The sequence below is a fragment of the Ciona intestinalis genome, unplaced genomic scaffold (genome assembly GCF_000224145.3).
Source record: "Ciona intestinalis unplaced genomic scaffold, KH HT000155.2, whole genome shotgun sequence".
Lineage (NCBI taxonomy): Eukaryota > Metazoa > Chordata > Ascidiacea > Phlebobranchia > Cionidae > Ciona > Ciona intestinalis.
Window position 1 is genome coordinate 73,863 of NW_004190477.2, and position 25,708 is coordinate 99,570.

Here is a 25,708-nt window from a genome sequence, read left to right on the forward strand (position 1 = left end):
GCTTGCCTCTGCTACTATTGTGGGCGTGAATTGTTAGCCATACTGAAAATCGATCACCCACAAAGTTTAAGAACTGTCGTTGCTCTGCCCACATGAATAACACAACAACATTCACTCAATATTGCGTTTATTTTGTTGTCCAGCATCATCTAACGATTGCAACAGGCCCCACTAGCAATCACCCAGGTGGCCACCCCAACTGCCGTCCCCCCATCACATGCAGATGAAGATGGTACACCGACTGTGCCCCGTTCACCCCGTCATTTACAACTAATCGAAACCCATCGTCGCTGATCTTCTCTTGCTTGGCTACCTTGCTCGCTACCACCATCATGTGGCCAAGTAGCTGCAACATAAAGATCAAACAAACAGAATTATTCATGGGAATAATTAGTGGCGTCAATTTTGTAAAGTATAAGGGATTGCTGGTGTATAACCTGTACCGCATATTGACATCACCAAAGATGGTATAAAGCCAGCAAGTTGCAACGAAACATGGAAATATTATATACTTACCTCGGGATCATCACATTTTGACAACTGTGCGATCGGTTTCTTTGGAATGACGAGGAAATGTACGGGAGCTTGGGGTTGGATGTCTCGGAACGCTAAGCACTGTGTGGGGGGGAGGTTTCGTAAGTATTTAAATGGAGAAAGAGCATTTATCTATTCGTAAGGGCAACTACAGTCGTTATTACACGGGTGTTCGTGTTCCGTTACATAAACCTTAGTTACCACGTGTGCAACTCTGTTTTTTAATTGCCACAAATAATGACACAAACCAACCTTATCGTCTTCATAAATAATATCAGATGGAATTTCTTTTCTAACAATTTTCATAAATATGGTTTCCCCCGCATCTCCCCCAGCATTTTGAGCTTTCTGCACTTCGTCCGACATTTTGCTACTAACTAACTTGGGCCTTGTGTGTCCCCCTTGTACCGCGTGTGCAAATTGGGCGTCGTGTGTCAATACTTAATATTGTTACCAACAAATATTTTTACTTTAAAATTAACAAACAAATAATTTGTCACCTTTGAACTCTTGACCCCTTGACTTTAATTTCACGCTTTATTGAATATTTAAATTGGTGGGTGATTTCCCTAAATTAATATCCCATAGAAATCGTGTAAAACACACGAGGTTAATCGATTGTTTTGTCATAAAGCAAACAAAGCGAAGATTAGAACGTCGCGGTGTTTCGATTGATGTTTTAGAAACTGCAATGCTTTGGATGTTAGCGTTTGTTTCGTGAGTTTTTTGTTTTAAGTTTATGAATTATAGAAATTATGAATTTTGTTTCAGAAGTTCCATTTTTTTATATTTTACCTGTAACTGTGTAGTATATTGCGTGTAATGTTTAAATTGCAAAACATCCTAAGTTTGTCCACGGCTCTGCTGGAAGGATTGTTTTTCTCCGGATTAGTCTTCGGATGGCCTTCTATGAGCTCGGTGCTGGAAAGTGCGGGGTATTTTAATTATTTATGCGATAATGACGTCACTAATGCAACAAATGTGAGTGTTTCAAATATTTCAACAACAACAACGTGCAAACTTCAACAAGAACAAATAAGTTTAGTTTACACGGTAGCTACACTAGCGTTGTCGTTCTCAACAATATTCAACGGCTTCATGTTTGATTACTGCGGCACCTGGTTGTCACGTGCCGTCGCCACCATCTTGTTCGCCACGGGATGTTTCCTCATGTTTACATCCTCCCCTTCAACATCTTTGTTCCTCTTCCCAGCCATGTGTTGCTTCTCCGTGGGAGGAATCTTGATGCTTATCACGAATATGCAGCTCGGTAACTTATTCGGACAAGCTCGTTCCTCTGTCATAACTTTACTTAACGGAGCGCTCGATTCTTCTTCCTTCGTTTTCCTCCTTGTGAAGCTCGCGTACGACAACGGGTTCTCCCTCACCTCAATCTTTCAGTTCATGGCGATTTGCTCTCTCTTCCAAATCCTCCGGACTTTCCTTCTGATGCCTCGAACCCACATTCCATTCCCCCTCCCATCTTCTTCATATAAATACGGCATCCATGATTGTGGTTGTGGTAAAGATGACCCTGACCCGGCAGAAGCCGCGGATAAATTGAACGAGGACACCGACGATGTGGTTGATGGTGAAGACGACATCTCTTGCATGGATTGTTTGAAGACCGTTCACTTTTGGTCCAACTTGTTCCACATGAGTGTTTTACAACTTAGGAATTATTTCTTCCTTGCAACTTTTACAACATGGCTGCGAACATTGCTGCCGGAGAATGATGACTCACAATTCACTTTATACCTCAGCGCTTTCGGTATTTGTCAATTCTTTGGCGTTGTGACATCACCGATCAATGGTTTGCTTATCGACGTTGCAACAAAGATATTTAAACGTGAAACCGACAACGATAAATTAGCTTCCTCACAAGCTGTATGTGTTTCAGCATTCGTGACTTGTATCCTTGGAGTCATTTTCTCTACAGTTGTCACAATTCCAAACCTGCCAATCCAATATTTATCGTTCGTTCTCCAAGTTGTGTTTCGTTCATTCCTTTACGGGGGAAATGCGAGTTTCATCGCTCTCTTGTTTCCTGGGAAGCATTTTGGTCGTTTGTACGGGTTAACTATGACACTAGCCGGCGTTGTGGGTTTCCTGCAGTTCCCGTTGTTTAGTTTGGTCTTGTGGGTTTTTGAAAATGATTTTACGGTAATTAACGTTGTCTTCATCGCTGTGTGCGCCCTCACCGTTATACACCCGATCACTTTGTACATGAGCTGCAAGAAGAAGTTGAGCATCCAACCAACTTACAAACAACCTGTTGAGATGCAACTACTGACGGCCAACGCTTGAAACAACAACATTAATATTGAACTTTTTTATTTCTGGTGTTGCTAGTTTGCTACAATAATATTAGACACAACTATTCTGGTACTGCGGTTGTTGCAACATTTTGTTTGCTGCATATTTAGTTGAACTGAGCGTTCTGTTGTTGGGTTGCAACTGCCAGCAGGTTGTTATGTTAGAAACGGATGTTTTGGAAAAAAAGTTAATTTCATTGAACCATTGTTTGATTTGCAACAAAATGAACATTTTTACCAAAACATTCGATTTTAAATTTCAATTTTAGTTTTGTCTCTTTTGTTTTATAAACCTGTTGCTTTTACACAACCTGATTCCACCGTATATTGCTCAGTATTCACAAACAACCACAATATCCCGTCAACTGTACGACTTACCACCTGTCAATCAAATTCTCATGATGCTAGAAACAAAATGTTAATACACAAAATGTTTTTTATAATTTTACTTTTAACAAAAGTGATTTGTTTTTCTGGTTTTAGAACTTCCGTTTGTAAATAACTGTGTGCCGCGTTCAGGACTTTTTTTAAAACAAACACAATTTTTTTTTATTACACAATATTTTGATTAACTGTATTTTTGCTTCATGTCCTAAGTTGTGTTTTGTGGAGATTAAATTTAAGTAAAACTGTTAAACCTCGTGCTAATTTATTTTAAACTTTGTTAATTTATCGCAACATATTTTAATTCGTGCTACCCGTTATTCAATTATTAGTAATTTAAATATGTTAACTTATCCTGACCGCTATTTAATTAGTCGAGCTTTGTGATTTATTTAGATTGTTTTCAGGGTTTCCCCAGATAGTCATGTCTGACATGGTGGCTCGTAGTGAGACAATATGGGCGTACCAGTTCCGTGTTGTTCTGCTTGGTGATTCTACAGTGGGAAAGTCGGCTTTATTACGAAGATTCACCGATGGTTGTTTCTTAGAGGTAAATAATCACATTCTTCCTTCGATTGTAATAATAAATATATATTATATTTGTCCTCGGATGGTGATCTGATTCATATACCTCACGTTAAAGATAAAATAAATGAAACATCGTAATTTAAAAAGGTCTGTGTTTGTTTTTAAACCCAACAAGGCAACAGATATTGGACAAAAATTAAGCTATTTATATTATGACATCATTTACCCGCATTATGACATCATAGACACATAACAATGGATATTATCCCAGGTATCCGACCCCACAGTAGGGGTGGACTTTTATTCTCGTCTCATAGAAATATCACCCGGCACACGAATTAAACTCCAACTGTGGGACACGGCGGGCCAGGAGAGATTCAGGTGCGTGTGTGGTGCAGCGGTTGAACACCCGTATTATAACGACTGTCATTAACCTCTTAACACAGCGGTTTCCAAACTGTGGTACGCAAGCAACGTATTAACTTCAAACGATCGTCCTTGGTGTATTGACACATGTGGGTTATAAAACAAAGTTTCTTTGTCACAAAAAAAACGACATTTATTACGACGCAATAAATCTGTGAAGTCGTTTTTAAAACACGTTGCTGTAGCAGCTAGGACGAGGAAAAAATAACCCCATCCATCAAATTGTGTTGTTTTCGACGGTTTTCCATTTAATGGGATGTTTAAACACTTTTCTTCTGTTTTTTTATTTGTGAATCTTATTTAATATTTATAGTAGGTGGTACAATAAAATTAACCAAAATATGGTACGGAAGTAGATAAAGTTGGTGAACCACCAACACCAACACAACACACGACCAACCATTGATACCGCAGGTCCATCACACGGTCATACTATCGTAGCTCGGTGGGTGCGCTTCTCGTTTACGATATTTCCAACAGACAAAGTTTCCTCCATGTTGTGACATGGGCCGAAGAAGCACGACTCCACGTCGCCCCCCGACACGTTTCATTCGCTCTCGTCGGGCAGAAATGCGACCTAGAGGAACATAGACAGGTAGCGGGGTTGTGATCGTGAAATGTGATATGTCTGTATTATTATTGGAATAATCTGCTGATGTTACTGGCTACTGCCTGGTTTAACTTCTTATTGTATCTAGTCTATTTATGTGCAAGCCAGTCATGTTGGTTAGTATCTAAGGATATTCAGCTGCCCATATGTTGTATGTAACCCCAGGTACCAACAGAAGAAGCGTCCAACTTTGCACGTTTACACAAGATGCCATTTATTGAAGCTTCAGCCAAGAACGGGAAGAACGTGGAAAAGTCGTTTGTTATGTTGACCGAACTTATATACAGGTGTGTGTCCATGGTGTGCAATATGTGTCCATGGTGTGCAATATGTGTCCATGGTGTGCAGCATGTGTTTATGGTGTGCAACATGTGTCCATTGTGTGCAATATGTGTCCACTGTCCATGGTGTACAATATGTGTCCATGGTGTGCAACATGTGTCCATGGTGTCAACATGTGTCTATGGTGTACAATATGTGTCTATGGTGTGCAACATGTGTCCCAAACTAATATTCATCACAATATATTGTTTGTAGTTTGTCACTTGTGTTGCATCATATTGTCATACATGCAGTCTGTTCATTGTTTTGCAATAATCAACATTGTATTTATTACTATGACATCATAATCGCAATTCAGCAATTTGCTTACCACAATACCCTTTTATTCTTGCATAACAATGCTTATTGTGCAGATTAATACAGTCCGGTGACATCATAATGGATGAACAATGGGACGGGATTAAATGTGGTTTGGTCCCGAAACCTCTAAGTTTGGATGAGGACGAAAATAAGTCGTGCTGCGCTTGATGTGGATGTGGTGGACCTGGTGCTCATGAAGTGTCGGGTTCAAGTGCTACAAAGTATGTTACAAACAAAATTCAAACCAAACGAATAGTTTACTATAAAATGTACATATTTTTCCTAGAATGGCATCAAGTCTTTTATTCAAATAGAATCATGATGTCATTTATGCAAAACATCTCGTGTTGGTTGTGTTTGACTTTTGTTTGTCACTTATAATCCTTTGGACTATTCTTTATATTACCTGGTGGTTATTTTGTTGCAGTATAAACTAACTTATCGCATCTGTAGCAGTATTCTATTTCAGCCAAAAACATTTTATTGTTTTTACAGAGTTTTTTTTAAATGTTGTAAATTTATATTTCCGCAAATTTGTTTCATTTTCTTCAATCATTTCTTCAACATAGATGTTTTATTGAATCATAGATTTTATGGTGTTTTGTTATGTTTCTATTTATGGTGTTTTGTTTTTTTTGTGTCGTCAGGTTTTTACAAAGTCCTATTAAGTATGCAGTTGCCACATATGGTACCTAAGGTTGGCGCCATATTGTTATTACTTCTTTTGCACAAAGTTATTGCACTGTTACGTCATAATGCTTGGTGTTGTTTAATAAAACTTTTAAAGGGAAATCAGGTTTGCTACTAATATTAAAGTTTGTAATAAAAGAAAAAAGGGGTTGTTCTCGACTTGGAAATCTATATTTCCCATTTAGCACTTACGTGCCCAACAGGCGGGAAATGATATTTGGCGGCACAGTTGGGGTATTCCCCTGTCTCATAATATTAGAAATATTTTGGCGAGCGTGGATTTTGTTTGGGGGTAAAATGTGGAGTCCTAGACAGCAATTGATGCGGTTAACCCGTTCGTTGCGAAGTGGAAGAAGTTTAGAGCTTCCTGCAGATCCAGCAGCAGCTGTAAGGATCCTGATGCCAATGGTGTTCGCTAACCAACATAAATCGTTGATGGAACTTCTGGATAATTCAAGTTTCGACGTAAACCACGCAATCGGGCGGTCGAGGCGAACATTGTTGCATATTGCGGCGAACTGTGGGCAGTTGGAGTGTGTGACTGGTTTGTTGAAAGTGGGTGGGGATCCCAATGCTCAAGATATTGCTGGATGTTGCGCAATCCACCTCGCTGCGAAGAACGGGAACAAGAAGTGTGTGGAGAAGTTGTTGGAGGCGGGAGCTGATCCGGATGTTGCGGATATCGATGGAGTTTCATCTTTGCATTGGATCGCTGTAAGTGGGAGGTGGGAGATCTTGAACTTGATCCTTCTTCATACAACGAGGATTGAACCGGAGGATAAACAAGGACACACACCCCTACATGCTGCAGCGAGGAATGGGCACGAGAAGGTGATCGACATCCTTGTGAAAGCAGGGGCCAATGCTAATTATAGAAACGAACATAGTTGGACTCCGTTGCATGCTGCGTGCAGTAACGGGCAACGACAAGCTGTATCTGCATTGTTATCTCATAATGCACAAGTGTGCGTTGACAATGAGGGGCAAACACCATTAGATTTATGTTTACAAGGGGGGTACGGGGTGGCTATCGAACTATTGCTGGATAAATACCCCAAAAGTTTGACGACATTTATTAACAATGCCGTGTACAAGCACGAGTGGTCGATGGAACGCGTGGCAAGCTGCGTTCGTTATTTCGCAACGAAGTCGCTCGGGCGTGAAATATCTTTAAAATTGACGGAAATTTGCGTCGACACTGGATTCCAGTTGTTAAGTTTGTCGTCTACGTGCGAGACGGAAGAATCGAGTTTGTTACGATCGACGTCGCTGTTGATATCATCGTTGTCGGACGATCTGGAGAGTTGTTTCATATTATTCGAACCGTTGTGGAAGGCGCTGGAGGAATGGATCTTATTGCTCGGCAGCAAGCATGAGGGTAACTATGGTAACATGATACCGGGGATGGGAGAAAGGGTGAGTGTACTCATAGAGGTCTTTTGGAAGTGTATTTCAACACAAGATGGCACCATTAGTACCCCGCAGAGGTTTCATGACTTCATCGTTCGACACCATGATGTCATAAACGTCATTATTACTCATAATCCCAAAGTTATTTTCAAACATTTTACGTTTCTACTTCACGACCCCATTCTGATGTCATACTTCATAACCACTGTGACATCACAACCGTTCGAGGAACGTTACGAATGGTTTTATAATTGTTTATACGAGGGTGGTGTGCCATCCACCACAGCCAACCCACCAACCTTGCAAGTACGAAGGGACAAAGTGTTTGAGGACAGTTGCCACGAATTGAAGAAAATCAACCAAAGTAATTTGAAACATAAGTTTTCCGTCCAGTTTAGCAACGAGGAAGGGATCGGGGATGGCGTGTTCAGAGAATGGTTTAGTGTTTTATCGAATGAGATACTTAACCCTGAGTATGGCTTGTTTATTCAATCGTTCGACGGCTGTTCGTTCCAACCCAACAGTAGATCGTCTATCAACCCAGATCATCTGAGTTATTTTGAGTTTGCGGGGAAAATATTAAGCGTAGCATTATACCACAAGCAGTTAATCAACGGAAGTTTGACGTCATCGTTCTATAAACATCTGCTTGGCAGGAAAGTTGATTACAGAGATGTTGCATCGATCGATCCCGAGTACGCAACAAACCTTCAGTGGATACTCGATAATGACATCACTGAGATCGGGCTTGAGTTGAGTTTTGTCGTCGAAACTGACGTTTTCGGACGAATGGAAGAAATCGAGCTCACACCGGGTGGCAGTAAAGTGGCGGTAACGGAGGAAAATAAGCAAGAATACGTTCAGCTCGTCACGGAGCTACGAATGACGCGAGCCATCCAACCACAACTTGATGCTTTTATCCGCGGTTTCAATGAAATTATTCCGAGTTATTTGATCCGGATCTTCACAGAGGATGAGATGGACCTCATGTTCACTGGATGCAAAGATGTTGATGTTGGGTACTGGAAAAGCATCACTGAGTACTCGGGATGTTACAACCAACATCATCAGGTCATCTTATGGTTCTGGGAGTGTGTGGGGAAGATGGACACGGAGGACCGGTCGTCACTCCTTCATTTTGCAACCGGACGGTCCCGTCTTCCCTCGCCAAGCGTCAAACTGTCCAACACCTTCGTTATATGCAATATGTCGTCACAGAAGAATCTCCTCCCATCGGCAAGCACATGTATGAGCATGTTACGACTTCCTGAATACGATTCCTATGATGTTCTTGAAACCAAACTATTGACGGCAATTAGGTGTGGTAGTCATGGTTACACACAAACATAGAAACAATATATTGATCGTACCAGCACTGCTTAGAAGAATTATATAACCTGTCGCTACCAGACAAAATAAAATATCTCTTCTAGTATTTATTTGTGTATCGACGCAGAGATATAATATGTTTCCTTACATTATGCTATCAGTATTTTGTCCGTTCATTTTCATTCACCCGGGTTAAAGTCAAACTGTATAGAACGTTTAAACATTGTTGCGCAAATAATGGCAGAAAGACTGTTTTAAAAACAAAGGGCAACTGTATATTATGTCTATATATTATTTATATTATATCTATTATATATGATGTTTATGTTTTACTCAGCGGCCAGCACTAACCGCTTGTTCACTGTAATAATTTAACATTATCAATTTGCACAATTGGCAATTATGACATCATAATATGCAGTAAATGTTGATTGTCCCGTTGTAAATGTTCCAGAATATTTATTCTTATATTTTGTGATGTAATAATTAATTGTTTTTATTTCTAGAATATTAATTGTTAGATAAACAATGGATAGTTGGCTTCTGGAATTCAGGTTCAAGAAGGAAATTTTGAAAGATTCAAAATTATCAGGTTGGTTGTGGGTTTAATATTAAATAAAAATGGGGGGAATTTTGATCTGAAATTATTGTATAGACATTATTGTTAAGTATTTTGTTTAAGTTAGATTTTATTGTTTATTTAAAATGTTTTTTTGGTTTATTGGTGTTTCTTGTACAGAAACTTTTTGTTTCTTTAACCATTTTTTTTACATTTTATTTACAAACCTAACATATTATTTCCCCCAGAAACTTTCATTGATGGTTTGGTTGAAGCAGTTCACTTTATGATAGATGGGGGGAAGGTTGTGTTTAAAAATAACCATGATTGTGTCAACCAAGGATTCACTGTGTTTATACAGGAACCAAATATAAGGTTTGTATTTTTAAGTTACTTGAGTATTTTTTACCCGTAGCCTGTTTTACTGAATGTTGTTTTGCTGCTAATTCTCTTTGTTGTTTCTATTAACTGTGGGTTACCATCAGCCCTTCGGCGATGAAAATCCGAAAAATATTTGTTTAAATATTTAATTGATATTAATATTCCCGACAGTTCAGTTTTGATCCAAGGAATGCGAGATGGAGTTTTAACGTTTGATCTTCATTTGTTGTCGATGGTGGAACCCGAAGTATTCGATAAAGTGAGTTGCGAGCGTGTGGGTAGGTAGGTGGGTGGGGATTGTTTATATATGGCTGATAATTTAGCCAACCCATTAGTGACCACTGGGTTAAAAGTAATTGTTGCTAAATGTCTTGCCCAAGGACACATACGTCCACAATGGTAACAGCATGTCACCATTACCTCATTTGTAACCATTAAACCGGAAATTGTGTGTAAAATATCATGTGTTATGCACGCACGTACGCATGTGTATGTCTGCATTTACTCATTCTTCCTGTTTGCAGCGAAGTGTTGATACATGTGTTGTTAATGTGTGAATTATATTATTTCAACACCTTTGTTGGTGTATTGCATAGATACGTGTTTATTATAGTCCTCATGTAACTTGGGTAGATTTCACTTTGTAATTTCTTACACCGAAACATTTTTACAGAAAGTTTTAACTTTTCACGACAAACTTCTTGAACACGAAGGAATCGTTCGAAGGAAAACTTCCGAGTTTGAACCGTACGCATCATGTTTGTTCTTGTTAAATATATTTATTAAATATGTTGAAACATGAAACATATAATTAATAATTATATTTGGGGTGTGCGGTTACTTAACTATATTTCGAGATCAGATCAGAATAAAGATTATCTCTTTAAGACAAATTTATTAAAAAGTTAATAATTAGATATGGTTTGTGCCCGCTTACGAGTTAACGTGTATGAAACTTGTGGGTGATTGTTTGTAGCAATAGATATCATATTTATTAATATAAAATAAATTAAACCAAAAAGTCAATAAATATAATGATGGAGGACTTCACCCATATGGAATAGGGAACTAAGTAATTATGATGTCATAATACCACAGGTTGGGTCGAATCAAGCGTGGGCGAACGTTTTCACCATACGAGCGCGCGGCAACGGGCCTTGTCATCGAGCATGACTTTGACAAACTAGTGTTCGATGGAAAGTCTCCGTACCAAACAGTGAGGATTCTTCACTCAATGCAGTTTGGAAACTGTTTGGTGCTCGATAATGATATGAGTGAGTGCACACAGGCTAGGTGCTGCTACCATGTACCTTGGGCAGAAAATCAACACATTTTATGTTTTCACAGATTTGGCTGAAAGTGACATCTCGTACACGGTTGCGATCACCGGGGGTGGTAGAGAGGATTATCGAGGGAAGAACGTTTTGATCCTCGGAGGGGGGGACGGTGGGATATTACATCATCTACGGGACAAGTAAGGGGGGGATTGAGTTGTGGGGCAACAACATTCTTCATACCATTGTGCCGGAGCCCCAATGATCGCATGTCTTGCGGTACAGTGGTTGGGTGCTTGCATTGTAACCGAAGGATCATGGGTTCAATGCTCGATACTGATAGTTGTATGTGTCCTTGGGTTTGCTCCAACCCAGAAGTCACTTATAAGTTGTGGCATCCTCTGGTGTCTGGCTCCCATCATGTGATCAATGACTCTTTCATCCACAGAGGAGCTCGTATGATTACGATGATCGACATCGACAGGATGGTCGTTGATGCCGCGAAGATCCATCTGCGAGGGATTTGTGGCGATGCTATGGACCGAGAGGAAGGAGATAATTATAAAGTAAGACGGCTGTGGTGTTCTGACCAAGTTATGTAAAAAGAAGTAAAAAAACATGAATTTAATCTCCCATGAAAAATAAATATATTTAATTTGTGTTTCTTTCTAATATTGAAATAAGAATAAATATAAATATTCATTATTATATTTTCAATGCATAATAAACTAGTATGATATGTTTGACCACAATCGTAGATAATTGTTGAAGACTGCGTTCCACACTTGAAGAAGTTCGCAGCCGAAGGTCAAAAGTTCGATTACGTAATTAACGATTTAACGGCGATCCCAATCAGTTTGGAACCAACTGGGTCGTTCTGGGATTTCTTGAGGTTGATATTGTCGCTTTCCATCGATGTTTTGGAGGAAGATGGGAAGTATTTTACACAGGTGGGGTTGGGGTGGGTGGGGTGTTATACATCATATGTGTGCGGGGGGGGTCAGTAATACTCTGCCTTTCAACCACTTTCATAGTGTGTATATTAATACACTATGTGTGTATTATTATTTTCCCTTGCAAAAGCTGATGATGTCATTTATTGACGAAATGTATATTTGGAACACTGTTAGTTTGACTTGATTTTAAATACACTAAGCGCTTCTGTGTGTTTGGTATCACTTTGTGTGTGGATGCTATTACTCTATGTCAGCCATGTAATACACCATATGTACACCAACACTTTACACCACGCAGGGCAATTCTTCAAACATGCGCGACGCGTTACAAATGTACGAGGATCAATTGAACAAACTGGAAGTGAAAGTTTCTTTCAGCAAAGAAACTGTTTGCGTTCCATCTTATCATGAGTTGTATCCTTTGTTTATTGCTAAATATATACTGTATTTAATGGTAGATGTAAATACTGAATGGATGTAACTTACTTTATCCTCGCATGGCCGGAAAACGACAGTCGTTATCACACGGGTTTAACACCTCTTTCCAGCTTACGAGTTACCATGTATGTTACTTTGTAGGTGATTATTTTTTTGGGAGGGATATTTTTTATTTTTTTATGTATGGTTGATAATTTAGACAACCCATTAGTGACCACTAGGTTGGAGAGATTGCTGTTAAGTGTCTTGCCCAAGGACACATACGCCCACAATGGTAGCAGCATCGAACCTTGAACCCATTACCCCTGGGTTACAGGCAGGCACGCTAACCACTATACCACGGCGCCGGACAATACTATATTTAATGGTAGATGTAGGCCTATATACTACATTGGTCACAGTGGTTGGGTGATTGCATCAAGGCTCCTCGTTGCTACCATTGTGGGCGTAAGTATCTTTGGGCAAGACACTGAACAGCAATTGCTGCAAATCAGTGGTCAGTGATGGGTTGTCCAAACATACACCTTGTAACTGGTAAGCATGAAGTGTATGAAGGCACCATATATGGTGTGTGATAGACAACTATGGTTTATAAATTACCGTTGATTTTCCTCAACTTTAAACTATAGATGGGTCTTTTACACTTTATGGAAATCTGCACAGTCATGATGACTAATCATCCATCATCCATGAATTTGCATTTTTTTAATGACTCAACATTTTTAAAGTTCCAATCGTGCTGATTATGATGTCAGAATTTTTTTAATAAAAGCAGTTTGTTTGGTAATTGGGTCACAATACTAACAATGATTGTTTTTTAAGTAATGTTATGATGTGATAAACGATGGGATTGATTGTTATGAAATACGTAACAATCACAAATCGAGTCACTTTATAAGAAATAGTAATCTATAATGTCATATCGGTCTTTATTGAAATAGAATATGGATTACTATAGAACATTAGTTTGTTGTAAAATATAAGAGATATAATGTGAAATATGATATTACAATGTTATTGGGTGATGTGCGCGATTCCCCATACCCCCATTATGCCGACAGAGCGACTTAACAGATTTTAGTCTGTTACACATTTCGTAACACTTGATCCTAACTGTTATTCGGTTACAAAATAATCATCCAATTTCATCAGCACAATATTTACAAGTTGATCGCGATTGTAAATGGCAGAAGTACCACCGCAGTGTATTTACGATACTCCCCGCAATAAATTTAACCAAATGCTCTGTTGCGCCACCTAACGTTTTATATTATAAAATCTTTAAATCGCTAGGTTCGCTAAAGAGGCTGTTTTTGGGGGAGTACAAGGTAATGCCTGAAAATTATGGAAATGTAACACTTTATGCTTTTAAACAATTTTTATTCATGTTTGAAATATTATTTTGATGTTTAATTAAATGTTTTGTTAAAGTCTTGCGAAAAAAAACAAACCTTAATTGGCTTAAACTTTATTAATTTGAGTTTTCTTAACATTTTAATTATTCTTTGTTTAGTTATTAATGTTAAAAGTTTGTTTTAATATTTGTTTTTAACAAATCAACTGGTTAACAATCTTTCCCTACTTCTAAAACTCTGTTCTGCCACTATGCGTTAGTAATGTGTAAAAAATGACATCCGCAAGGTGGCGTGAGCAAGTTATGCTTTTGCATATGAAAGGGGTGGTAAATTGTAATAAAGAATAACAATTTTTTAAACAATAAAGTAGTATCTTTTAAATACAATAATATAATGTTTTGATAAAATCACTTTATTATTATTGTTTTCATATTGTTTCTATTTAGACATTTGCTCTGTTGCGCACCTTGTGACTTTGACATAAAGTTTATGGTGGTTGCATGGTGTCGCTGTTGGTTAAGTTCCTCAAGTAAAATATTTGTTGCTGTAACTTTGGTAAACAATCTGACCCGGGGTGGTTTAATAGTTGTGTAAAATACGTTTGTTACAGCCTTCCAAAGTAGCTTTTTTCTCCTTGAATACGATAACGTAGGTCAACGAAGAGAAAGGAATTAACAGCAAAGCGACAGTCGTTTTTAGTTGTTCAGTATTTGATCGATTATTTAAATATGGGTGTTCTTGTCCATAGTTGTTGTACAGCGGGAATTTGTTACAAGCAATTCGTTTTCTTTGCTTTCTCTTCAAATACAGTAGCGAAAATCTATTAAAAATCGAATAAAGATTTTTAATGATATTCAAATTATTAAATTAATGATTCAACATTTATTTTTGTTTCATTCAGGCTGTTGTAAAACAACCGTTTGTCACAACATGCATTAGAATGGCTCAAAGATATGACGCAATATTTGTGGAGGTGCGGGCAAAATTGGGCCGAGAAATTATTTTGTCGAAAACCCATATTAATTATTTGGTTGAACTTGGTGTCGATGTTGATGCGAAGAATTCACGAATCACGGGAAGTTGGCAAAGTGTTTGTAAAGCTCGTGAGTTTCTGGTGCGGCATTATCCAAGCAATGGGGGAAGGTGGGGGGTTAATGGGGGGTCAAAGTGGGGGCATAAGAATACCAAGAATTTAAAGAACGAGGAATTTGTTGAAAGTCGAATGGTTGATGCAGATGTGTATTCACTTGTTGCTATGGGTGAGGAATACAAAGCCATGTTGCGACAGTTCAAAGTAATTGTGAAGGAAGAGCAATTAGATGGGGATTATGACATCATAAATGTAACTTTCAGCGAGAAAAATAAGAATAATATGATGGATTTTGTTTCTTACTTCCAATCGATTTATGAACGTAGGATGAGGTTTGTGGATCGCGCAACGATTGATTTGTCAACAAATCAACTCCAAGATTTGTGGGAATCGGAAATAAATAAAGCTGTTAAAGCAACAAAGAAAGATTTTCCGAATGTTATAATTCGAGTCTCGGAAAAGTTTGAGAGAATTTCGATCGCTGCGCCTCATGGGAGGTCAGTGGTCGATGCTAAAGCTAAACTTGCTGCGATTTTGTTAAAAACGAACAAAAAACTTGATGCAGACTCGATATTCTATAATGAGAGGTTCAGAAATAAATACAACGGGTTCGTTGTGTCTGTTGGGACGGGAAACATAGCTGAGCAACGTACCGATGCTATCGTGAATGCTGCAAATGATCAACTGCAGTATGGTGGGGGGGTTACTGGGGCTATATATGATGCGGGGGGTTACAGCTTCGGGGATGAATGTAAGAAGATGATGAAGGCGCGCAAAGATCGACCTTTAACGCCCGGGGAGGTCGTTTCTACTAAAGCTTGTGGAAAACTTAAATGCAAACGTGTGTTACATATGTTAGGCCCTATGTGGTACGGAATAACTGATCATATATATGAGGAAAATGCATCATTATTGTTGCAGGGGTTGGAAAATGTGTTAAAAGTTTGTGAAGAACATAAGTTGGCATCTGTCTCCTTACCTCCTGTGTCTACTGGTATATATGGTGGCCCACTGGATGTGTTCTTGGATAAGTTTTGTGAAGCTGTGTTAAAATATCAGGTCAAGACGGGTGGTCATCCAACCGTCAAGATGATACGGTTGGTTGCACTCGATAATTACACGGTTGACGATATGCGGAAATATTTCGCTAGTTTCACGGCTTCAAAGGTTGCTGTTGGTTCCGTGGCATCGATCCAAGGCCATAAAGTGGTGAAAGAGGAGCCACGAAGCATGGCATCCAAATCAGCACATGATGTGGTATCTAATGTACAGCATAGTGGGACATCGATCCCGAAGCATGGAGTGGTATTGGAGGAACAGGCCGGTATGGCTTCGTTGAAGCCGAGTGGCGTGGCATCAAGTGAAAAATATAGCGTGGTGTCGGAAGAGCCACATGGCATGGCAACTAAAGAACATCGCCACATAAAGCCGCATGGGGTGGCATCGAACACAGTGAATGGTGTGGCTTCCAATCCACGGCGTGATGTGGCCGATGGCGCAACCACAACTAGAAAGGGTGATTAAAAAGGAAAAGGAGGTTAAACAAAAACTCGAAAACCGACAGAGACCACTGAAGGAAGGGCAAGGGTCAACTCAATTGAGGAAAAAGTAATGACCAAAGTGCCGACGTCACAAGTAGATGTGAATGGAAATACTGAGTCAGCAGAATGTGTGATTTGCCAAGACACCGAAGATGGTAACTCGGTGGTTTTGAATTGCAACCATAAGTTCCATGAAGCTTGCATTAATAGAGCGTTGGCTGTTAAACCTGTGTGCCCATGTTGTAACACATGTGTGGGGAAGCCACAAGGAGTTGTATTGGAAGGGGCTACTATGATGCATATGATAGAAAAGACATCGTTGCCGGGGTACGAGGGTTGCAACACCATCTGTATCGTATACAACATTCCTGATGGTACACAAGGAGCACAACATCCACACCCAGGGAAGACATACCACGGCACAAACAGGGTGGCGTATCTCCCCGATAACGAGGACGGTCGCCATGTGTTGGGGTTATTGAGCCAAGCATTTGTTGCCGGGTTGGTGTTCGTTGTTGGTCGTTCGTTGACTACAGGGCTCGATGACTCCATCGTGTGGAATGATATCCATCATAAAACTCACCACACGGGGGCGCATGGCTACCCTGACGCTGGGTATCTACAGAGGGTGAAGGAAGACTTACGCGCCAAAGGGATTGAATGATGATGTGTGTTGATTATCGATACAACTTGTATTATTTATATATATGTTGTTCTTAGTCTGGTTATCGTGTTAAATTGGGCAATGTTTCCATTGGAATGCTTCTGCGACACCTGCATCATTGGTGCTTGTATATAATCACCTGGTCAAACCAATCTTCAATTATTTATTCAAACTAACCATGTGTACTAAGTGTTCAGTGTTTTTATCAAATTTTGTAACTTATTTTATTTCTTTTCTATTTTAAATCCAAAGTTCCTGTGTTTAAAACACAATGTTTGTGATTGGTAAATTGTTAATTTCAATTTTTAATAAAACATCTTTGAAAATATTTTCTTTGATAAGAGGAATACCCATCAGTTAGTGATGACTCATCAATTCGGGGATTTGCGTATTCCCCAATAATGTGCAATACTGCTAACGTTACTTGGCATAAGTGACGCATATTGTTCGTCGCTAGATGGAGCTACACACCAACCCTGTTAAAGCACCCATGCCATGGTGTGGAAAGGTGGTTCAAATATCATGTTATATCGGTACTGTTGATGAGGTTGAACGTTGTCTCCATAAAAGCCGTTGCGTGTTCACCAATGCTTTATTAATGAAGTCTCTACCAGCCGAACCTGGATGTGCATTATGTTGTACATGACCGGTATATAACCCTTTTTATGCTGTATATAAAGAGGTTTATTTTCCGCTTGACTTTTATAAGATGTTCCTCACCCAAGTGGCTTCTAATCCAGGATCATCGTAAAAGGTCGCACCCAGCAGCAGATACGTAGCAACTGAGCGATGTTGTTACTTGCCATCTCATCAACCATGTTACCGCAATCGTAGTAAGGAAGCAAACTTAACCAAGAACCCGGACAATACAAGATACAAACCCTTTCTCTCATAATGCGGTTTGTTCACCACCAGTTGTTTAACAGCAACCATCTCCATGTATTACTGACCAACGTTGACCAAACATAACGGAGCCAAGTAATGCAAGGGAACAAATATGAGGATGCCCGCCTTGTATTTGACCGACACCAACCACACCAAAGGTTATACAAAGAATATCATCCAATGAAACCCACGGATTCACCCATGTTGGATTCATCGCTGCTATGGCAACACCACCGCTCCTAAAGTTACAATTCAAGGCCACACATTCGCATTGTATTCAACACAAATGGAGATACAATCAGAAGTTACAGATTGTGACATCACCAAGGCAACTATGACATAACACTTCACATTGTATCGAATATTGTTCGCTGTGAAAACAACTTCATCCCAACAAGTTTAGTGGGCGTCTTATGTTGGTTTAACTCGAGTGCCCATGGAGCCACAAAACTCAAAGCTTCTCAAATTGTCCAAATATCGGTTGCGAAACGGTCGAATTTCGAATCTTCTTGATTTTGTTGAATAATTATGACATCACAATGCGTATTATTGATCTTGCTGCTGATTGGAGGAGCTATGGTGAGTCTATGACGTAATAATGTTAATTGTTATACATTCTTGTAATAAACTTCCCGAATAATCTATGTTTCAGGCGCAAAACAATATCCTTGAGGATTTGCTCAACGCTGCAGGTACCTCATGTCCGCTGTCGAGTGCTTGACAGCTTTAAACAAAACGTTTAAATATAATTAAGGCTGTTCTATATTTATATAGTAGTATGGGGGAAGGTGGGACATATTTTTGTTCCATTTTCTCGTCCCATTTGGTAGTAAACAACAAAACATTAAAAGAATTATAAAACCGTAAGACTCCCATAAACCGTTGTTAGTTGTTTAAAACACAATCCGGATAGTTAAATATTATGTGCTAAAGATTTCTTGCCTCTCCCCCTCCCTACTACACGCTATTGTTGGTTCAGCAAACACGTTTATATTTCACATTTTTATTCAGGTAGTTTTTATAGCGTGTTTTAACGACCATAGCGTGTTTTAACGACTGTCGTTTTGCTGATAATTTCCTTCTCTTCGTTGTTTTAATTAATTTGATCTTCGCTATCGTATTCCAAGAGAAAAAATAATGAAGTGAGCGGTATATTACGGGGTGAGGAGCGGTAACTAGAATACATAGTTACCACTGCAACTCTGTCTAACCATCATAACGTTTATGCCGTCACAGGTATTACGAACCCCATGACGTCACCACCTCCCCCACCCCAAATGCCCCAAGCAATGATGACGTCATCAAACAACATAGTAGTGATGCAGGATACTACGTCATCAACAAATGCTTTACGTCATAATATCATTTGCATCACTACTGCTGTCGTTTTATCGATTGTTATCGCGTAGTGACGTCATAATAGCTTAAGTTTAGTTGATTTCTATAAACGAAACCGTAGAAACCTTCCGCTCATCCGATCTTAGCATCAACATGTCGACAACCAAAACAAATCTTTCAAGAATTTTAAAAAAGTTTGTGTTTTATAAAATAAGATGAATAGTGATGTAGGTATGACGTAGATACATGAGCTATGACGTAGTAAAACAATGACGTAAAATGCAGAAGTGTTCATGTTTTAGTTTGCGATTAAAAAACATTTTTCTTTGAAAGTGTGGTTTATATATGCAGCCATTGTTTTTGTTTTGTCATAATAATATATTGTGATGTCATCGGACCTGGTCGAAAAGTTGGAAGCAGCGACTCATGCATCTTTGGCGCCACCTAACCTTGTTTCTCCCGAGCAGAGGAGGGAAGCCGAGGAGTTTCTGCTTTCGTTCCGAAGATCTAAAGTTTCGTTCAATGTTTGTTGGGAGATATTAGGTGGGTTGGGTTGGGTAAATGGGAATATACCATTGCATCATGGGACAGTGGTTAGCGCTCTCCTCTGGATTAGTGGGTGTGAGTTCAGGGCTTGATGCTGCCACTATTGGTATATGTGTCTTCAGTAAAACACTTAATAGCAATCGCTCCAACCCAGTGGTCACTGATGGGTTGTCTAAATTATCAGGCATAAAAACAATCACCCACAAAGTTATATACATGGTAACTAGTAAGCTGGCACGGGGTTTATGAAACAGAACACCAGTGTTATAACGACTGTTGCCACCAATATAACAACACCCATCTTCCAGACAAAAGTTCCTCCCCATCCGTTCAATACCACGCTGCAGCCACGATGAAGGAATCAGTAATCCGTGACTGGGAGACAATGGATGATTCAACCCGATTGTCGGTGCAACAATTCATTCTTAACTTCCTCACCCAACGACCCGGGTAAATATGATGTCATACATTGGTATAACACCCAGTGGCTCAACCAAAACGAACAGGAGCAGAATTTGAAATGTGTTTTCATCCTAACCTCCAACTTTCTTGACATTTTTTTTCTAAATTAAAAACTAGTCATCCTTTTTAATTCATCAAATTTTAGATAAAATAGAGAGGCCCAATCAGTTACCCCCCGTTGAACCAACAATAACATTATAACAATGCTGGTTCTCCTCCACAGAATCACAGGATACGTGAGGGGTTTGTTGTCCAATATATTCGCTGTCATGCTCAAGCGATCAAGTGTTGCGTCACATGACCCAACGCAACGCCATCCATTCTACCAACACTTGGGGGCGCTAGTTGCTTCCAACAACGAAACAATGGTTCGTTGAATTATATTTGGATTGTGATTTTGTATTTATATCTTCCAATACGTTAATGATCATCATATTAATTAAAAAAAGGGTGAAGGAAACAAAACAAAACAACAGTCGTTAAACCTTTAAATAATAATAATGATTGTAAACCCCAGGAAACCACCGCGTGCTCGATATTGTCGGCGATCTGCGTGGAATTCTCGGCTTCCGATAAATCAAGTAACGTCGGTTTGTCGTGGGAGCAACATGCAAAGTGCAAAGCTCAGTTTGAGGTTTGTTGTTTCTATGTTTGGGGTTTGTTGTTTATATGTTTCTGTCCACAATGGTGGCAGCATCTGACCCTGGTTACCGTCTGGTGACAATCAGTGACCACTGGAGCAATTACCATTTAGTGTCTTCTGTAAGAAACCCACCCACAAAACCTTGCCACCACTCAATGCATGCTACGGTTAACATCCAACCATAATAAATATAATGTTCAATAGAAATCGGATCTTCCTCAAATCTTCCAGCTAACCATCCAAGTCCTCCACCAAACATCAACCTCACCCAACCTACAAACTTCCATGTGTGAAAAGTTTTATTCAATCGCCGAACAAATATTGTCGTGGAAGTTTTCACCAACCATCCGTGAGTTTGAATACCCTGTGTTGTGACGCACATGGCTCCTCAGTTCAAGGCTCGATGCTGCTACCATTGTGAGCGTTTTTACAAAGTTACACCTTGTGGTAAATCGTTGGCGGGCACGAGGTGTATCAAACAGAACACCCGTTTTATAACAACCGTTGTTACGCTACGCCACAAACAACCCCCTCAACCCCTTTAACCCCCAGGGCAGCGACGAGCGTACCTTGAATCCGATTCCACGATACGACAAAACTTCCAACCTCCTCAACATTGGAAGCAACAAATACTCGACCCCGCGTTGCTGCAATTGTTCTTTAATGTGAGTTTGTGATGTCATAATGGTAACTATTATTTGGATATGTTGTGATCAATGATCATTATTATTCAGTAATTGTAACAGATTCTAAACTACTGATGTTGTATATACGATATATATTAATAGTTTCACATTTTGTCTTCCGAAGAACATGTTATATACATTAGCAACAATCCTTAACCTTTAATTTTTTGTAATTGCTAGTTTGTATTTTGATTATTGGGTGCCACCCTGCCCACCACAAACTAACCCCCCCATTCACAGCTACACTCCAAAGTTCGCACCAATGAAAGTTTGTGCCACTCGTCAACATCATGTTTGTCCCAACTTGCCTCACTGGAAGGGGATGTGTTAAAGGATGTGGGTGACAATGTTCGGTATCTTACACACTACCTGCAGGGGTTCCTCCATGTTTACGCAAGGTGGGTGGGTTGGGTTGGTTGGGGGTGTTGGTAAAATACAGTTTCACTCATAGTTACAAAAGTTACACTTATGGTTGCAAAACATAAGGAGACTTCTAACAACAGGGTAAAAAATTACATCACAGTACCCACCTCTATTACATGACAGTACCCAACCCCTACACCACGAAGCGCTCGGAATATCAAACATTGTAAGAAACTTGGTTGAATGTCACAAACTACAAATATGGTCGTTGCTCCCAAACGAGATGAATTTGTTCCCGATGTTTTTGGAGCGAATTGCTCGGTTTACGATCGGCTTTGGTGAGGAAGCAGCCAAGGAAGAAGAGGTTTGGGTTGTTTGCTCGTTGTTATATTTGTTGGGTTTAATTATCTACAAGTTTAATGTATGTTGGGTTCGAGAGAGATTTCCTGTGAATTACAATATATTTAGATCCTTACCATCGAAAAGATAAATTTAACTAATTGACCCCCCACCCCGTTACACGAAGACGACCATTTATACATGGAAGCGTTCGAAACTATCCTCGACCCATGGACCACCTTGATAGAATGCATGAACCTTCATGATACCATGGTGTATATCACACCATGTGCCGATAGCATCGTGAAAATGTACGTCAAGTGCCATGTCTCAGCACCAGAGGGCAGTAGAACACAAACTAATGAAGGTGACACAAACTAATGAAGGGTCATAATCAGTACTGTTATTAAAAGACGACAGCTATAAGCGACCTTGCTTCTTTCTCATTTAACAACTGTTGTGTCCTGTCTTTTCATTTTTACCCGAAGCGAATTCTAATATTATGTTATGACTGGTAGCAACAACACATATTTTAATATTATATACATTGTCCACCCCCATCCACCCAGATCTAGAGGAAGACATCGACGAGCTGGAGGAGGAAGATCGGGAGAAGTTTGGGTGTCAGTTGATGTCGATTGCTTCGTTAGCTCGTACCTCCCCGCATACATGTGTGCCGTTTATAACTAGGTATGGTTACCATATACACAAACATAGTATTCATTATATATTACCACCATAGGCTACTAGAGGGTCGAACGGATAGATTGCACGGACAACTACAACGCGTTGGACAACAAGGGGGGGTTGGTGATCCAATGTTATCGGTGTTGTTTGAGGATGTACATTGGCTGGTGTTGCTGGCAGGTGGGTGGGTTGTATGGGTGGGGTGTGTACTCTAACCAACCATAATACACGCAGTCATATATGGCGTATATGTTAGTAACATGCATATTCCCCCCAACCCCCCAGGCCACATCCTAGCCGACGAGTGCGAGGGTGAGACCCCGTTAATTCCGCCTGAAATATTAAAGTATTCAATCGATTCCAAACATTTGGTTGATGAGTCGGTGACGATGAAGGTGTTGGGGTCACCTGAGGTCAAAATCAACGAGATACCGGGGGGGGAGAAGGCGTCGGATCCGGTTGTCAGGTTTGTGTATGTACCACATATAGTGGTGGTGAATGGACTTATACACACCAGCATGTACAGTGTTCCAGCATGCGCAAATTTTTGTACAAAATCTTAAGTGACATTGCTAAAATGTAGTTCCTGCATATTTTCGCGAGGTTAATATTGTTTATATGGCCGTAGGTTTCATGATGTTTAAAAGTTGGGGTAACAAGTCACCCAATGCACCCCTAATGTTCTGCCTATTATAATGGTAAACAACCCCAGGTTAAGTTCTGCCGTTCTCCGATTAAGTGAGGTTGAAACCCGATGTTTGCGAGGGGGGTTGGCTGGTTTGTTGAGTCCACAGTTAGCACAAGATATCTTATGGTTCCTCCGTTGTTGGGGGGCGACGTATCTACTTTACCCCGAGGACAATTACAAAGAGGTGGGTGGTACATGTTGTTGGATACTTATGTTCGATTAACAACAGAAAGTTTGCTTTTGTAACTGAAGGATAGTTAGCATTAAGGTTCAATAGTTTTGGTTACAAATGTGCTGTGTTGGATTATTTCTGAATTAAAAAATTTCGCTGGTTTTGGTGGAAAATGCCTAATTTGGTGCATTTTTTTAATGTGGCCAATTTTGGTCTAAATCCAAGGCCCCGTACCTCACTATAGGATCTCATCCATTGAATATGATTGCATGTTTCCCCCCAGTTAAGCCCCGTCATCACCCGTGCGTTCGGGCGTGACTCACCCGGTTCGAAATGGTTGGTTGAACACTTCGTAAACAAGATTATGACATCACTATCGCATTGGGGGTCGGAGTTAAAGGTGCTTGAAGATTCAACGCAACTTCTTATAATGATGGTGCAGAATAACCACAGGTGGGTGGCTTGTGACATCACAATATACATTGTTTGAAACAATCCTTTATCTCAGATGTCACCTAGTGGTGGAATGCCCTGAGTTTTGGGATCTGTGTTCGAAGATCAGCGAGAACGTTCACCCGTATTCTACTTTACCATTGTCGGTGAAACAGAACATATCAACAGCGCTGGTGCACGCTGGGTCGGCCAACATGAACCAGTATAAGGATAAATACTGGCAGCAGGTGGGTGGGGGTTAATTCTAATATTTTGTTCATTACTGTCTGTGTAACGGCCACGCCTTCTATCGAATTAGTTTTGTATTTATGTTTTATTCGAAAGCGTGTTATAGTGACTGTTGTTTTACCGTTACTCTCCGTCTTTTTACATAAAGCTCTGGCCATTGTTAGCGTGAATCATGATATAAATTGGAGTTATTATTATTAAAAATCAACTCAATATGTTGGTGTCCAAAGTTGTAATCAAAGTTGATGATATATTGTTAGACCCTCCAACCCCTCCACCATCGCTACCACAACCTCACCACCCACCCAACTTTCACACAACATAAAGATAAAGAATCGACAATACTTGAACTATCTTCTATCTTATCCATGCTGCAAGGAATATCCGCCGCATCCACGCCAAGCAATACAACTTATCTGTTTGGATTCCTCACCAACTTTCTACCAGGTTGTAACGTTATGATGCATTTTATTAACTTTTCCTCCCTAAATATTCCACCCACATTCTGCTGTTATTGCTGCCAACATAATCCCATTGTCATGTGAATGTCAAAATAAAACAAACAACTTAAATTTATTTGCACCAAAGCAACCAGTTGATTTCTTTTCGGATGGCGAAACATTGTTGAAATAAATTCAATATTTTTATCAAAAGAGTTTTTTCTTTCTCACTTAATTAATTATTGTTCATTATGACATCACACCCCAGATTGTCCGAAGTTGATTGACATCTACCATGGCAATGAAAGCTTGGTTGTTCTGATTCTTGAACTTTATGTGGAGGTCGTTCATAAACAAATATGTTACTTAAAGCAGGTGATGTCATACACGGTATTGTGATGTGTTTATGATGTCATAGTGTTTAATGAACGAGGATTATGATGTCATTATATTGTGTATTATGATATATGTTTGTTGTAAACATAGAAACATTATAACACCCACATAAATATCTTATAGACACATGCTCGCTGTTATGTGATTGGACGATGAATCTCCTCAAGTCGTATAGTAACCATGTAACACGATGACATCATCAGAGATGACATCACACTCATCATCGAACTTCTAACCAACCCTCCGGGGTCCTCTA

The 25,708-nt window shown here is 39.7% G+C and overlaps 7 protein-coding genes across 9 annotated transcripts in view; 6 read left to right on the forward strand and 1 right to left on the reverse strand.

The window, feature by feature from the left end:
- Positions 1–110: 110 nt before the first annotated feature.
- LOC100180234 (histidine triad nucleotide-binding protein 2, mitochondrial-like) lies at positions 111–1,040 on the reverse strand. Its single transcript, XM_002126638.5, has 3 exons — positions 787–1,040; positions 517–615; positions 111–346 (listed from the first exon to the last, which is right to left on the reverse strand). Exons 1-3 carry the CDS (start codon positions 898–900, stop codon positions 179–181), a joined length of 381 nt encoding a protein of 126 aa, XP_002126674.1. The 5' UTR covers positions 901–1,040; the 3' UTR covers positions 111–178.
- Positions 1,041–1,131: 91 nt separating this feature from the next.
- On the forward strand, positions 1,132–6,231 carry LOC100177885 (ras-related protein Rab-39B-like). 3 transcript variants are annotated; one of them, XM_002127279.5, is made up of 6 exons: positions 1,132–1,251; positions 3,641–3,783; positions 4,033–4,142; positions 4,668–4,782; positions 4,963–5,084; positions 5,493–6,231. In XM_002127279.5, exons 2-6 carry the CDS (start codon positions 3,658–3,660, stop codon positions 5,605–5,607), a joined length of 588 nt encoding a protein of 195 aa, XP_002127315.1. In that variant the 5' UTR covers positions 1,132–1,251; positions 3,641–3,657; the 3' UTR covers positions 5,608–6,231. The 3 variants fall into 3 exon arrangements, with proteins under 3 accessions (XP_002127315.1, XP_002127260.1, XP_026694922.1); XM_002127224.5 differs by having other exon boundaries at positions 1,233–1,251; positions 4,602–4,782; XM_026839121.1 differs by lacking the exon at positions 1,132–1,251 and having other exon boundaries at positions 3,631–3,783.
- Positions 6,232–6,243: 12 nt separating this feature from the next.
- LOC100186473 (E3 ubiquitin-protein ligase HACE1-like) lies at positions 6,244–9,376 on the forward strand. The gene has a single exon (XM_002121822.5). It carries the CDS (start codon positions 6,340–6,342, stop codon positions 8,887–8,889), a length of 2,550 nt encoding a protein of 849 aa, XP_002121858.4. The 5' UTR covers positions 6,244–6,339; the 3' UTR covers positions 8,890–9,376.
- Positions 9,352–13,735, forward strand: LOC100184953 (spermine synthase-like). Its single transcript, XM_002126519.4, has 10 exons — positions 9,352–9,460; positions 9,676–9,802; positions 9,980–10,067; positions 10,482–10,555; positions 10,907–11,082; positions 11,156–11,282; positions 11,531–11,648; positions 11,841–12,032; positions 12,337–12,452; positions 13,106–13,735. The coding sequence occupies exons 1-10, from the start codon at positions 9,397–9,399 to the stop codon at positions 13,143–13,145; spliced, it is 1,122 nt and encodes a 373-aa protein (XP_002126555.1). The 5' UTR covers positions 9,352–9,396; the 3' UTR covers positions 13,146–13,735.
- Positions 13,736–14,683: 948 nt separating this feature from the next.
- Positions 14,684–16,480, forward strand: LOC100176257. Its single transcript, XM_002121755.5, has one exon. It carries the CDS (start codon positions 14,772–14,774, stop codon positions 16,443–16,445), a length of 1,674 nt encoding a protein of 557 aa, XP_002121791.2. The 5' UTR covers positions 14,684–14,771; the 3' UTR covers positions 16,446–16,480.
- Positions 16,481–16,488: 8 nt separating this feature from the next.
- Positions 16,489–17,568, forward strand: LOC108950435 (E3 ubiquitin-protein ligase DTX3L-like). Its single transcript, XM_018816188.2, has one exon. It carries the CDS (start codon positions 16,533–16,535, stop codon positions 17,124–17,126), a length of 594 nt encoding a protein of 197 aa, XP_018671733.1. The 5' UTR covers positions 16,489–16,532; the 3' UTR covers positions 17,127–17,568.
- A 1,998-nt stretch (positions 17,569–19,566) lies between these two features.
- Positions 19,567–25,708, forward strand: part of LOC100183391 (exportin-4-like) — a 10,111-nt gene continuing 3,969 nt past the window's right edge. Inside the window, exons 1-17 of the mRNA XM_026839117.1 lie at positions 19,567–19,892; positions 20,204–20,345; positions 20,581–20,725; positions 20,875–20,991; positions 21,205–21,349; positions 21,553–21,665; positions 21,927–22,084; positions 22,233–22,412; positions 22,565–22,755; positions 22,958–23,078; positions 23,131–23,255; positions 23,361–23,541; positions 23,788–23,947; positions 24,219–24,388; positions 24,444–24,615; positions 24,877–25,063; positions 25,325–25,431. Of these exons, the coding sequence (XP_026694918.1) occupies positions 19,736–19,892; positions 20,204–20,345; positions 20,581–20,725; positions 20,875–20,991; positions 21,205–21,349; positions 21,553–21,665; positions 21,927–22,084; positions 22,233–22,412; positions 22,565–22,755; positions 22,958–23,078; positions 23,131–23,255; positions 23,361–23,541; positions 23,788–23,947; positions 24,219–24,388; positions 24,444–24,615; positions 24,877–25,063; positions 25,325–25,431 (2,571 nt within the window). The 5' untranslated portion in view covers positions 19,567–19,735. The remainder of the gene's footprint in view (positions 19,893–20,203; positions 20,346–20,580; positions 20,726–20,874; positions 20,992–21,204; positions 21,350–21,552; positions 21,666–21,926; positions 22,085–22,232; positions 22,413–22,564; positions 22,756–22,957; positions 23,079–23,130; positions 23,256–23,360; positions 23,542–23,787; positions 23,948–24,218; positions 24,389–24,443; positions 24,616–24,876; positions 25,064–25,324; positions 25,432–25,708) is intronic.